We start from the raw sequence: 12,754 nt of genomic DNA on the forward strand, positions 1-12,754 counted from the left end.
AAGCAGACTCCACGCGCTCCTTCTCAGCGGCCTCCGGCGATAGGTGGAGAGACGACAGAAGGCGGGACCTATTGGTTGGAGGTTCCGGAACAGTGCTTTCACCAAGGAGCACAGGGTTTCAGAGACAACAGAGACTTCGAGAGCCCTGCCTCCCCTACAAGAGACTATATCTCCCCTCACATCCGAACCCCTGTCCAATACAAGGTGCCTATGCTCTTCTGCCCTTCCGCCTTTCCACCCTTCCCTCAACCCTACCAAGCTTTATCTGCCTATGACTCGTGAAAACTACAACTTCCAGAGCTCCTTGCACGGGGCTTTAAGTCAGGTGGTTCAGGTCAGGTGACAGCTGGCCCCGCTTTCACAAAAAGTCGGCGGAGCTCAAAGAGTCCCTTACATTCCTAAGCGGTATCTGGTGCGAGATTGTTGCTTTCGGTGAGGTCGGTCCACCAAGCCTGGGAAGCTGTCAGGTGAGAACCATCGCGATTGGGACAGCTACCTCTTTTTCTGGTAGGACACCACCTACCCCAACAGACATTAGCCCCGCACCTCAGAGGGGCAACCTACCGCGAATCTAGCCTGTTTCAGCTGCGTCTGGGTTTCTAGCCTCTGGCCCCAACCCTGGCCTGCACATCCCCAGGTTGTAGGGCCAGGGTGTTGGTGAGCAAAGGCAGTGGCACCGGCTGCCAGCCGGTGCTGGTGGTACTATTCGGAACCCCTTGCTTGCTTTATGTGCCGCTGCCTGAATCTGGCTTGGGAATGTGCAGGTAGCTTGGAGTTGGGGGTAGATGCTGATAGGACCGTTCCAGGAGCTCCTGTTGATTCTCCCAGAGAAAGAGAGGTTACCTGGGTTTTGCCTTTTCAATAACATTGAGAAAAATAACTATCTATGCTCTGTGAGAGCTTGCTGGGAGCCCTGGGTGGTAGTAGTAATAACATTACATCATTGTTTCTCAACTGTTTTTTTTATCTTATCCACCTCCTTAAATTTTTAATACAGCTGATAAGCTCTATTTTTAGGTCCATGAGGGGAGGGGGGAGGGGGAGCAGAAGACAAAGAGTGATGGGTATGGTTTCAGAAGCCCTGTGAGTAGGTGTGGTGAATGACCACTCCAGGACCAGCTTATAAAGTTTTGGGGGACTGAGGGTAGGAACATCCAGGATAGGCAAAGGTCATTGACTGAGGGCTTAGGATACCAAAATGCCCCATTAGCATGGGAAAGCATTTCGGGAATCTCAGGTGCTCACTGAACAGGTTCTTATCAAGAGGAGGGAAATTGATCCTGTAATCTTACTAAGGCTATGTGGCATTCCTCAGGTAGAGGCCTGTGTTGGGGCTTCGAATTCCCCAGTCAGAGAATGAGAAGCCCCACTTGTGCTGAGCCCATAGGCTATCCAGTCATGGTGGACTCTGACATTAATTAGCAGAGTTTTCCCACAGAGGAAGCTCCAGGTTATAGAACAGGACTACCTCAGACACCTGACAAAGGGAAGCTGCCACAGGAGATCTCTGATTCCAGGTTGCTCTTGTGTGGGGATAGTAGAGGCTCTTGAAAGTGTGCCATCTGATTGAGGTGTGGAAGATGGTTAAAACACACACACACCAGAAGATGGGTATGGTGAGTCTGATTTTTTTAGCATATGGGCACCATCTGTTCTGGGTTTCTCCTTCAGGATGTCTTAGCCTTTAGCACTGGGAGACATTTTGCTGAGAGTGTTTCACAGTCCATATCTGCTTCAAAGAAACTAAAGAAGTGAATTTTTAAATTAATTTATGTATTTATTATGTATATACCATTCTGCCTGAATGTATGCCTACAGGCCAGAAGAGGACACCAGATCTCCTTACAGATGGTTGTGAGCCATCATGTGGGTGCTGGGAATTGAACTCAGAACCTCTGGAAGACCAGCTAGTGCTCTTAACCTCTGAGCCATCTCTCCGGTGGTGGTGGTGGTGGTGGTGGTGGTGGTGGTGGTGGTTGTTTGTTTGGTTGGTTTTTTTCCTGTTAACTTGTTGCAGAAAGCAGCTGAGGGAAAAGTGCAGTCCTGTGCTCACTTCCTCGGAGTAGGGCGTAACACAACCCACGCAGCTGCTCTGAGTGGCTTTGCCCATTACATGAAACATAGATAGGTCGTCTCTGGGGTCTCCTTCCCGGAGGTTGTGATGCCAAGCCTGTGAGGTCAGAGTTGTGAAGGAGAAGCCCTTTATGAACTGTCTCACTGTCATGGGTCAGGGAGCATGTTGTCCATCTAGAGCTGAGTTAATCCAACCTGAACATGCCTCTCTCTTGCTCTTTTTTCTTCCTAGTTCTGAGGAGTCAGAGAACATGATGAGGAATTGGCTGCTTATTTTGACCCCTTTCCTCTTGAAGTACATAGAGAAATGTGGTAAGTTTAAGAATGGCTTCTTAGCTTTGTAAAAAGGAAATAGTGGAAAAAGTAACCTTTTAATTTAATGCCTTTATTGTATTAATAGAATGTCGCCTCAGCTTTCCATATATAGGCATACTGTGGTGAGTTTTAATTTTGTTAGGGATGTAATTTTCTTCTCATACTATTTATTTAATGTAATAATTTTTTTTCAAGAACCAAACTTTAAGGATTATTTGTAAAGCGTAACTAACCTCTTTGTCACCAAAGGTTTGGTGCTATCCAGGCAACTTGTGGTTGGCCTGCCACTCAAGAAAGGTAGCCAGATCCAGTTCTGGTGTAGGGACATTATACAAAGAGCCAGATGGTCCCAAGCATAATCGACATTTTACCCTTGGGTCCCTCTCACCCTCTTGGTATCAGCACAAGTAACAGTTGGTTCTTTAGTCAGCCTATGTGACTGGTTTTCAGAGTCTTACCAAGCTGAGATAGTATCTGTAAAGAATAGCCTGTGCTTCTGCCCTCTGGACCTTACAGAAAGGATTATAGGCCCTGGAAGACACTGGAGAGGCCTTGTACCTAGATCTCCCAGATACAGACACAAGAAAAGTCTACCTGGCTCCACATTGTAAGAGGAAATACTTTTCCCTTAGAGGAGATTGGAACTGGTGACAGCATCCCAAGCCACACAGAAAGCACACTAGTGGAGTTTATACATGCTTCTCAGAGGACCCCTTCAAATGCTGTTGTCATCCCAGATATTCTTGCAATACCCAAGACATTTCTCCTTCTGTAAACAGCTGTGTATAATATTCACGATGCCCAGACCCATTTTAATCATTAGGTAGGTCATTACTCCAAAGTAAATGTATCTTAAATTCCCTCACTAACAATTTCCAGCAAACCTAGGGCATACCCTAGAAATCCTACACATGTTCCCTGAAGCTGCACACACTGGCTACATCCACCATTATGGTCGTCTGTCCTCTTGATGGCCATGGAACTGCTCATCTGAACAGCTCATCCAGGTTTGGTAAATATCAGCCATGTTCTTCTGAAGCCACACTTTATGGAGAAGTAATCTCTGCAGAAGAAAGAAAAAAGATAGGCCACAGCCACACTGAGCCCTAAGACTACGGAGTCAGTCTCTCTGGGAAGAGAGTTCATGAGCCTGTGTATGCCTGTGTGCATGAGCTCATAACAGATCCTGTCTGGGAGATAATGGCAAATCCTGCTAGTTCTCAGATTACACAGAGGATAAACTGAGACTCAGTGAGGTAGAGAGCTTCACAGATGGAGAACTGGAATAGGGCCTCCACTCCATTCCCCCCTTCTCTGTGAAGGAGCAGTAGAAGCTTCTGTAAAATCGAGAACCTGGGATTGGAATGGATCCCAGACTCACTCCGCCAGACTTTTCTTCTCCGTTGGGGGATCAGCATCAAGGACAATGGATCAACAGAAAGCCCTCCAGAGTTTGTCCTTTCTGACTCTGAGTGGAGCCTGTGGCAGCTCAGTCTAGTGGTAACAACCTGGGCTTTGAACCCAATGAAAGAAGCTTTGAGTTTTTCTTCAGTTGTTTCTAGCTACTATGTGGCCAGGGCAGGATCCTTTACTATTGGAGGGAATTTCCTTGACTTAAAATAGGATGAAAATTGCTCATTGCCTAAGATCATTATCAAGTGGGGGTTAAGAGAATAACAGAAACGGTGGCGTACCTGTAGTCCCAGCACTCTGGAAGCTGAGAGACGAAGGTCAGTAGTGTCCGTGTGTTCCAGGAAGACTTGACAACATAGTGAGACCTCACTCTCCAACCCCTAAACCTACCAGCAGCAATGGCTAGGGTGAGGTGAGGTGCAGAGTGGAAACCAGCCAATAGCAGCAGCTTAAATCTATAATCCCAGCTATGTGAGAAGCTGAGGCAGGAGGATCACAGAGTTAAGGCTTTCATGGGCTGTGGGAATTGAAGGCTACAGGGACCAATCTGTCATGAGTAATCCATCCAGGTGAGGGGTCTTGAGACTGTGTACTATGAAGAGTCACAGCTGGGAGACTTGCAACTTGGGACAGCCACCATCTACATTTATACATGGGGACCAAGCTGGGGAAAGCAGTTCAGATGTGGCAGAGCTGAGCCCAAAAGTATGAGTTTCAAGCTAGTGAGCACCTGGGGGTATGAGGTGACTCTCCCAGGAAATGTCCACGCAGAGGAATCAAAACTATCGGTAGAAGTACCAAGGAGAGAAACCAACTGAAGAGGTTGGAGGAGACACTGAAGCTTCTTCTTCCAATCTGAGCTCTAAAACTTCAGAACCTAGTTCTTCATCCATACTGTGGAAGGTTCTGGGTAGAGGCCTGCAGCTTCTATCCCTATGAGAGCTATCTTTACCATATTGAACACTTCCTCTGCTACATAAGACGCCCTCTCCTCTCCTAGTCTGGATCCCTGATCATGACTTCTAGGATGTGCATGTCCTTGAAGTCTGTGAGAGGGGCAGGTATGCCATGAAGCTTTGAGCTTGTTTGGGGATGGCACAGTGACAGGGGAGGTCAAAGAATACAGAAATTATTTAAAGACACTAGCCAGCCAGTACACAGTGTGCTGGGTACTCGATCTCCCTTCTGTCTCCTGTCTTTTTTGATGCTGGAGGTTGGTTGGATTCAGGGTCTTATGAACACTACCTATGCATCCTGCCTCCAAACCACACTCCCAGTCCGCCCCTCGCCCCAGAATGGCTTTCTAAGACCCAAGCCTGCTTCTCTTACCCTGGTGGCCTGTTTGTCCACTTTCTCCTGGGTTAGCGCCTTAATGCCAAGAAGCAAGCCCTGATAGTGAAAAGCGTTTGTCCCTCGCCAGTCTTCCAGTCCCCAGCAGACAGACAGCCTCAGGAAAGGAACCATGCATGGGCTGAGCTGAGTCTTCAGGAAAGCCCAGAAGGTTCTTTAGAAATACATTAGCCAGGCCTCGTGCCCATCTCAGAATGCAGGAATGAGACCAGACCAAGTTTTCAGAGGAGACCCATCCACTGTCCATCTGCAGAGGTAGATGTAGAACCATCTGCCCTTTCCAAACACAGATGCTGCTTTGAATTTCTTTTTTTTATAACTTTTGGGCTCTGTAGTTCCCAAACTGTTTCTGGAGAACTCAGATAGTTCACAGAAGGGAAGAAGGAGGAGGAAGTCCCAGCACTTCCTGCTCTAGCCTGTGGCCATCTGGCCCTGGTACAGAGATGGGAAGATCACAATGTAAGCCTAGAAGTAGACCTAGGAAGCAGGACTGTCAGCGAGCCAGGGCTGGCGAGTTCAGATGGCAGAAGCCTGGTGCCCACCTCTCCCTGTGTTCCGAGCTCTCTGACATGATGGTGACTCATGTCATTGACTTGGGTCTTTCCAGAGTCAACTGTCAGCCTCACTGCCCCTCCCACCGTGAAGCTGGAAAATGGCAGTTCAACCAACGTCAGCATCACCCTTGGGTAAGTTCTCCAGGCCCAGTTCTGTCCTCAGCCCCTCTGCACAGTCTACGTGTACTTCAGGTGTGATGTTCTTGCCTCTTTGTTGTTGGACATAAAAAAAGAGTGGTCCGAGCCCTCAGAGCAGGATCCCAGAGTCAAACATGCACAGAGTGGAGAGGAAACATGAGCTGTTCCCTCTAGAGAGGAGCATCCTCAGGTGGTCACAGGTGATGCCAGACTTCAAGAGAATGAATATTTGAGCAGAACCCTAAAGATGAAGGGGCAAGGAGCTGAACTACTGACCATCACAGCACTGCTGAAGTCACTTGCCAGAGTGGACAAAGTGACTGTATCAAAGGGCCCCACATGTCCCAGCTCACACTTTGACTTTGTCCAACTTGCTGACACCTACTGGTCTTGAAGGTCTTGACTTGGTTTACCCTCCACCAAAAGATCCTCGTCTATGTTTGTGGTCTTTACTGCTCCACTGTGCCTATGCCTCCCAGCCGAGACAATGCCATTTACACCTCACCGGTCCTGGAAAGCCTGACCTCAAACCCAAGCTTTGGTGCCCAGGCCTCCTCACAGGCCTGCTGCTGTCCTCTGTGCCTTGCACACCTACCCCATGCTAACAATCCAGGTTATCTACTTACCACCCCACTCTTTGGAACCCTTAAGTGGCTTCCCACATTTGAGGCTCCCATGGGTTGCTTCCAGAGAGCCTCTTCTCCTTCAGTCCCTGCTGGCCTTCACACCACACTCTGTTCAGACCTAACCCTACCAAAGGAGCCTTTCCCACTATGGCAGAGAACTGTAGACCTTTCCCCCATTGCCCCTGTTATTCATAGCCAAAATTCCACCTCACCCTACCCCAAAGGGACATCTAGTCTCCTGATAGAGCAGAAACAGGGTTCCACCTCTTACCTCTCCCAGTTTAGGGGTAAATATCTAGGTAATGATAGTAAAGCATAAAATCATGCAAAAAAAAAAAAAAAAGCCACACACACACACAAACCCACAAACCCTCTGAGCTGTCAGAGCATTTGTGTATAACATATAATAACAGCAACTCCTCGGGGGAGTGGTCATCCTTGGGCTTAGGAGACTGGAGGGGAACAGAACGGAGCTTCTGGGGTGTGTGAAATCCAGGGGGTGGGTTGCTATCTTACAGGGTCCACTTCCCAACAGTAACCAGGCTCTTCTCTGCCATAGGCATCCATTAAATGCGACCTTGGTGATCACTTTTGAAATCACATATCGTTCAAAAAATCTTACTATTGTGGAGCTTCCTGATGAAGTAAGTAACAGACCTCCGCTAATGTTTAAGGCAGTACTAGGCAACAAAATACATTTTAATTAAGAGCTTGTGGAAATAAGTCACCTGGGCCACCCCATTCCATCATCCTAAAAATCTGTGGTTTGGGCTTTATTGCACCCTTCAAGGATGAGCGTTTTTCCGCGGTATAGTTTGGAAGCTTCCATCCAATAGGATGACCAGCTTCTGGGATCAATCCTACAGAATAACCATGGTTGGTAATAACAGGGTATAGTGTATAGTCAGGTGCCAAAAAAAGAAGCCTGAGGCAAAGGTGGCCCTGAGAATGGAAAAGTTCTAAAGAATTTCACCCTGCCACATCCACAGATAGGAAGTATCAGCCTCACTTAAAACATTTTAGGAAATGATGGAGTTCTCAGTGTAGAACCATTACCTAGCATACTTGAGGGTTTAGCGTCAGTCCCTGGCACCAGCACGCACGTCCACGCACGCGCACACATACGTGCACTCGCACGCACGCACGCATTCACGTACAAGTACTTTTATTCTCTTGTCTTTGAAGCTTACTGCCTCCCTGCTAACGTAGGCCTAGTCCTGTAAGCTTTAGCCTCCGTAAAGTCTCATCTAGGCCTAGAATGTTTTCAGCCTCTGACTTACTGCTGAATAAGCTCACCCTTTCTTGTTCTTTCTGAACTCTGGCTGGCTGGTTCAAGTCGGCTGTTCTGCCTCAAACTCCTCTCCACACTGCTTGAGTCAAAACTGGCCTCTTTCTCAGCCTCTCCTTAATTGCTCTGCTTGGCCTCATTCTAACTTTGGCAATACATTCTAGTCTTCTGGCTCCTTCTCATTCTCTGGCTCATTCTGTCTTCACCTGTGTCTAACTTGTTCTCTGTCTCTCTCTGTCTGTCTCTCTCTCTCTCTGAGTCTCTGCAACCTCTGTACTCCTGTCCCAGTAAAACTTCCTCCTTTTTTCCTTCTCCTTTTTCTCTTTGTGCTCTCTTAAATACCTTCTCTTCCTCTTCTTGTAAGAGTTGGACATATCCTATTCTGTCAAATCTTTCTCTGATTTGTCATTTTATCTGCCACTCAATTAGAAGTCACTTTCAAACATGGGTGCTTCCTTCTACAAATTACCTTTACCTTCTTTGGGACTAACGGTATGTACTAAGATCCTATCTGTATGCCAGCCAGAGGGATTTTAAAGCTGTATGCTAAGGTTGGGCCATACTACAATTAAAAAATAGCTTTTTTTCAATAAATAGCATAATCTTGGGGTTCACAGTGTGATCAAATCTCCCATAACACACACTCACAAACACACACACACACACTCACAGCTCCACACAGCTTTAGGGCTAAGGCCAGCATACAACACGATGAAAGGCATAGTCCTAACAGCAGGTCTGGTGCAAGGACACCAAGCTTTGCTTAATCTGCAGACTCTCAGAGGAGCAGACACCAATAAATTCGTTTAGATGTAAACATCTAAGTAAAGGTATCCATTTGTAAAAATACATGAAAGTCAAGAATATCAGGCAAAAGAAGTTCAACACAAAAGAACGGGCTGTAAGTTTCCTTGAACATAAAATACAAAAGTAGTGAACCCATGATGTCAGGCCAGTGGTTATCCTCAGAGTCAAGAGACTGGGGTGGGGTAGAATGGAGCTTCTGGGGTATTGGAAATGCTGACTTCCTGTTCTGGAGGCTCACTGTGTCCAGTCTGTGGACACTTCATCAAACCGTGATGTGTGCACTTTCCTGTAGATGAATCACAGGCCAAGCTTTTGTCTTAATTAACAGTGAGTCAGAGCCAAACCATCTGTGGAAGATGATCTTTATGAACACCTGAACCCACCTTCTCAGTCTCCTGCTTCACTCTCCCCTCCCTGTCCAGAGCTAAGCATCCTTGTCCTGTACCTTCGATATAAGAAGCCAGTGGCTAGAACCTGGGAGTCAGGTAGTTTAGGAGTTCAACCTTGAAGCCTTGGGTCAAGGACTTCAGCCGACAATGTTTTCCTCATTTGTAGGCATAGGGCTCATCATGTCTCCTGGACCATGCTCTAGGGATTAAAAGCAATAGCAGCAAGTATTAAATGGCTGGCATTGACCTTACAGGGCCTCAGGAGTCTTCAGTAAGAAGCCCTGCTAGCCTGCATCCCATCTTTTGGGAGTGAAAGCAGGATGATCTCAGAGTCTAGTTTCAGGGTAGGAGGGAAAGCAGATAAATGTACGTGCTTGTGCCTGTACTCCCAGCACTCAGGAGACTGAGGCATGGGGATTTCTGTGAGTCTGAGAACAGCTGGGACTATATAGTAAGTTGCAGACCAGCCGGTGCTACATAGCAAGACTCTGCCTTAGAAAACTAGAGAAAGAGACAAATCAAGAAACCACTATTGTGGGACTGGAGAGATGGCTCAGTGGTTAAGAGCACTTCTTCCAGAGGTCTTGAGTTCAATTCCCAGCAACTACATGGTGGCTCACAACCATCTACCCTAGGATCCAATGCCCTCTTCTGGCATCATATACATTACATAAATAAATAAATAAATAAATAAATAAATAAATAAGTCTTTAAACAACACCACTATTGTTTAATGAGCCACATCCATGTGGAACTTACAACATAGCTTGAGGGTAGGACCTAGAGTACTACTGGGGAAAGTGGGACAGTTTGGTTCCATGCAGATGCTATCTAGCTCCCTGCTTCTCTGGGGGGATTTCAGTGTGGGTGGAAGATGACCAAAAAGAAAGAAAAAAAAATCAGATGGCACAGGCAGGCTCTAAGCCCATCTTCTGGGAACAGGGCTTTTGATAAATATCAAGCAGAAATGACCACGAAAGCATCTTGTGGTCCCACCTCTTCTGCTTTGCTGTTAGGCAGTTGAAGCAGAGCATGAGGAAATATCCTTTGATGCGTTTCAGCAAGCATCCCGCTAACGGAAATAGAACTAGTACATCATGATAGGAAGCACTCCCAGCCCACCACGTGCCCAGCTCTGTCCTGTAAGCTTTAGGAGCATCATCATCCAGAGCAGTGCTGTGAGGTAGGCACTCGTATGATCCCCATGTACAGATGAGTAAACTGGGGTAGCATGGTTAATGAGGGGAAGACAGCAAATCTTACACTCCTTCAGTGGTTAGCCAGGGAGGGCCAAGGACCAGCCTACTGTTCTGCTCAGAAAGCCAAGTAGAAACATGGCAGGATGGGCCTCAGGTTGGCCAGCCCAGTGCTTCTTGTGACTGGTTAGCAAGTTCTCAGAAAGACCTACCCCATTCTCCGGTTCACTGCCTGGAGCTAAACCCTATAGTTATACATGGCCACAAATTAAATTCAGTCTTCCTAACAGGTTATAGTGCCTCGTGGAGAGAAAAACACCTCTTTCCAAGTGACTTCTCAAAATATTGGACAAGTGACTGTTTATCTGCATGGAAATCATTCCAACCAGACCTGGTAGGCTGGTGCCACCCCCACCCAAGAGGCCTCATGTAGGGGGAAGGGTGGCCATGCACAGATGTCCATGGGGACTTCCTCCCAAACCTTCACCAAATGCATCCTGACCTCAAATCCCTTTCTAGCCCCAGGATCCGGTTCTTGGTGATACACAGCAGAATTATTAGCATCATAAACCAGGTGATTGGCTGGATCTACTTCATGGCCTGGTCTGTCTCCTTCTACCCACAGGTTATCCAGAATTGGAGACGGAAAAGGTAACCTGTCCAGCTTATAGCTGTCCCTGCAGGCCCTTGTGGGGCTGCAGGAAGACACCCCTCTACACTTCTCTCTGCCTGCTAGTAGGGCTGGATTTCCAGTGTTAGCTATTTGGTTCCTTGCCCAGTTCAGCCCTTCTCTATGGGAACAATGACATGGAGCTTCACGGCTAAGCCAAAACTAGACTGGGTAGGAGAAATTCTGCCCTGAAGCTCCTTGGCCCGGAAAGGCTGGGCATCATGTCATGCAAGTTTCAGCCCCAGAGACAAAGCACTTGTGCTTTGACTTAACAAAGTAAAAGCAGACCTGGGGTTAAGGTCTCCTGGGGTCTCCTGTCTTGACATTGCCACGTGTCTCGGGTCTCACAGAGGACTGCTAAGCAGTGAGCCAGGGAAGTGGGTGCTCTCTCTCCTAGGGCCTCCAGGAGAAGCCTCTGAGTATGGGAGGGGAGGAGGGGATGACTCTCAAGAGAGTCAGTTGAATGGCATCAGCTATGGTAATGGTGAGATCTCTAAGGGCGGTGCCGAGGCCTCCTTTCCCATGTCCTAAGAGCTATGCCCCTCCCATCCCAGGGGTTCCCTGCCTCACCCCTGCCCCACTTTGTTCCCCTCTGTCCCCCTGCAGTGTCATTGGTCTCAGTTTTGACTTCTTAGCCCTGAACTTGACAGGCTTCGTGGCTTACAGCGTTTTCAACATCGGTCTTTTGTGGGTGCCCTACATCCAGGTACAGTATCACTCACTCCCTATAGCCCACGCAAGCCCATGTGTGACTGTGTGTCTCTTCACCTCTCAGCTTCTCCTCACCCCCCAACAGGAGGAGTTTCTCCTCAAATATCCCAATGGCGTGAACCCTGTCGACAGTAATGACGCCTTCTTCAGCTTGCATGCAGTCGCCCTCACCCTGATTGTCATCCTGCAATGCTGCCTGTATGAGGTAAGCAATGAGACCTGGTGACCTGGAGGCCTGGTGACCTGGAGGCCATTGATGTCCTAAGCCAACTCCCACCCAACTCTACCCACATGCCTCGAGAGGATGGTGACATGATGCCCCCAGCCTTCTGTGGCTGAGTGGATTTGGGGTGGACTTTGCTGTCCTGTTCCTGGCTTACCTGAGGGAGTGTGTCAGGAAATGGTATTTGTGGGCCACGGGTAAGTGAGGTTCCTTGGTAAAGTGGAAGGCAAAGTCATTCACCATGAAGCAAGGGAGACTGAGCAGATGGGAATGCCCAGGGTTAGGGGAACCAGTTGGCAGCCAACCCCTGGGAGGATAGGAGGAACCTGGATTCAGCTCTGTCACCGAAAAGCTATCTGGGGTCTCAGCATGGACTGAGGGTACCTTTAAGAAGTCCTGGTGTTTCCTAGGAGCTCTCCTGATGTGACAGCTTTACAGTCACCTCCATAATGTGCCACCTCCTCACATCATACCCAGTACGGGCTGTGTGACCTTGATGAAGCTTGGTTTTCTTATACCTTCCCTGTGACACTCAGCTGAATGTCACTTTGGGACATGTCTGGAGAAAATCTGAGGTGGGGACAGATGCTAAGGTCCCCAGGTTTCATCCACGTTGTGGAATGAGCTGACAGCAGGACTGGTGAAGTACTGGGCTTTTGACATCGGGGTTCATGCCCCTGTTCTGTTTGCTCCCTCCAAATGAGCTCTGAGGTGTCTAGCTCTGCAAGGGTGGAACTTGGTCAGCAGGGGCAGGAGGACCACCATGGATAGAAGAGGAGAGCTTGGTTATAAAAGGCTGGTGCTGGTGCTGGGGACTCCACACCTCATCCCAGCCCAGGTTTGATTCACCCACTACCCAAATAGAGCCTTGGATTTGGTCTCCTTACTTGGCCTTGTGCAGACACAGCCCCAGTGCCCTTGGCCCCTTCTTTACACAGGTTATACCAAGACCAGGCTTCTGCCTCCAGTCCTCTCCTCCCATCCACCCTGCACCCCTGTCC

General features: G+C 48.2%; 1 protein-coding gene across 3 annotated transcripts in view; it reads left to right on the forward strand.

The window, feature by feature from the left end:
- The first annotated feature begins 357 nt into the window (after positions 1-357).
- Ctns (cystinosin, lysosomal cystine transporter) overlaps positions 358-12,754 on the forward strand; it is a 15,318-nt gene continuing 2,921 nt past the window's right edge. For 2 of the 3 annotated variants that reach the window (XM_028787236.1, XM_028787238.1), the window contains exons 1-8: positions 358-467; positions 2,306-2,385; positions 5,759-5,837; positions 7,029-7,113; positions 10,440-10,543; positions 10,669-10,800; positions 11,426-11,525; positions 11,616-11,735. In XM_028787236.1, coding sequence (XP_028643069.1) covers positions 2,325-2,385; positions 5,759-5,837; positions 7,029-7,113; positions 10,440-10,543; positions 10,669-10,800; positions 11,426-11,525; positions 11,616-11,735 — 681 coding nt within the window. In that variant the 5' untranslated portion in view covers positions 358-467; positions 2,306-2,324. Of the gene's footprint in view, positions 468-1,585; positions 1,617-2,305; positions 2,386-5,758; positions 5,838-7,028; positions 7,114-10,439; positions 10,544-10,668; positions 10,801-11,425; positions 11,526-11,615; positions 11,736-12,754 lie in introns of those variants that run through there. The other variant, XM_028787237.1, reaches the window with a different exon arrangement.

This window comes from Grammomys surdaster, unplaced genomic scaffold (assembly GCF_004785775.1).
Source record: "Grammomys surdaster isolate TR1022 unplaced genomic scaffold, NIH_TR_1.0 125621, whole genome shotgun sequence".
NCBI lineage: Eukaryota > Metazoa > Chordata > Mammalia > Rodentia > Muridae > Grammomys > Grammomys surdaster.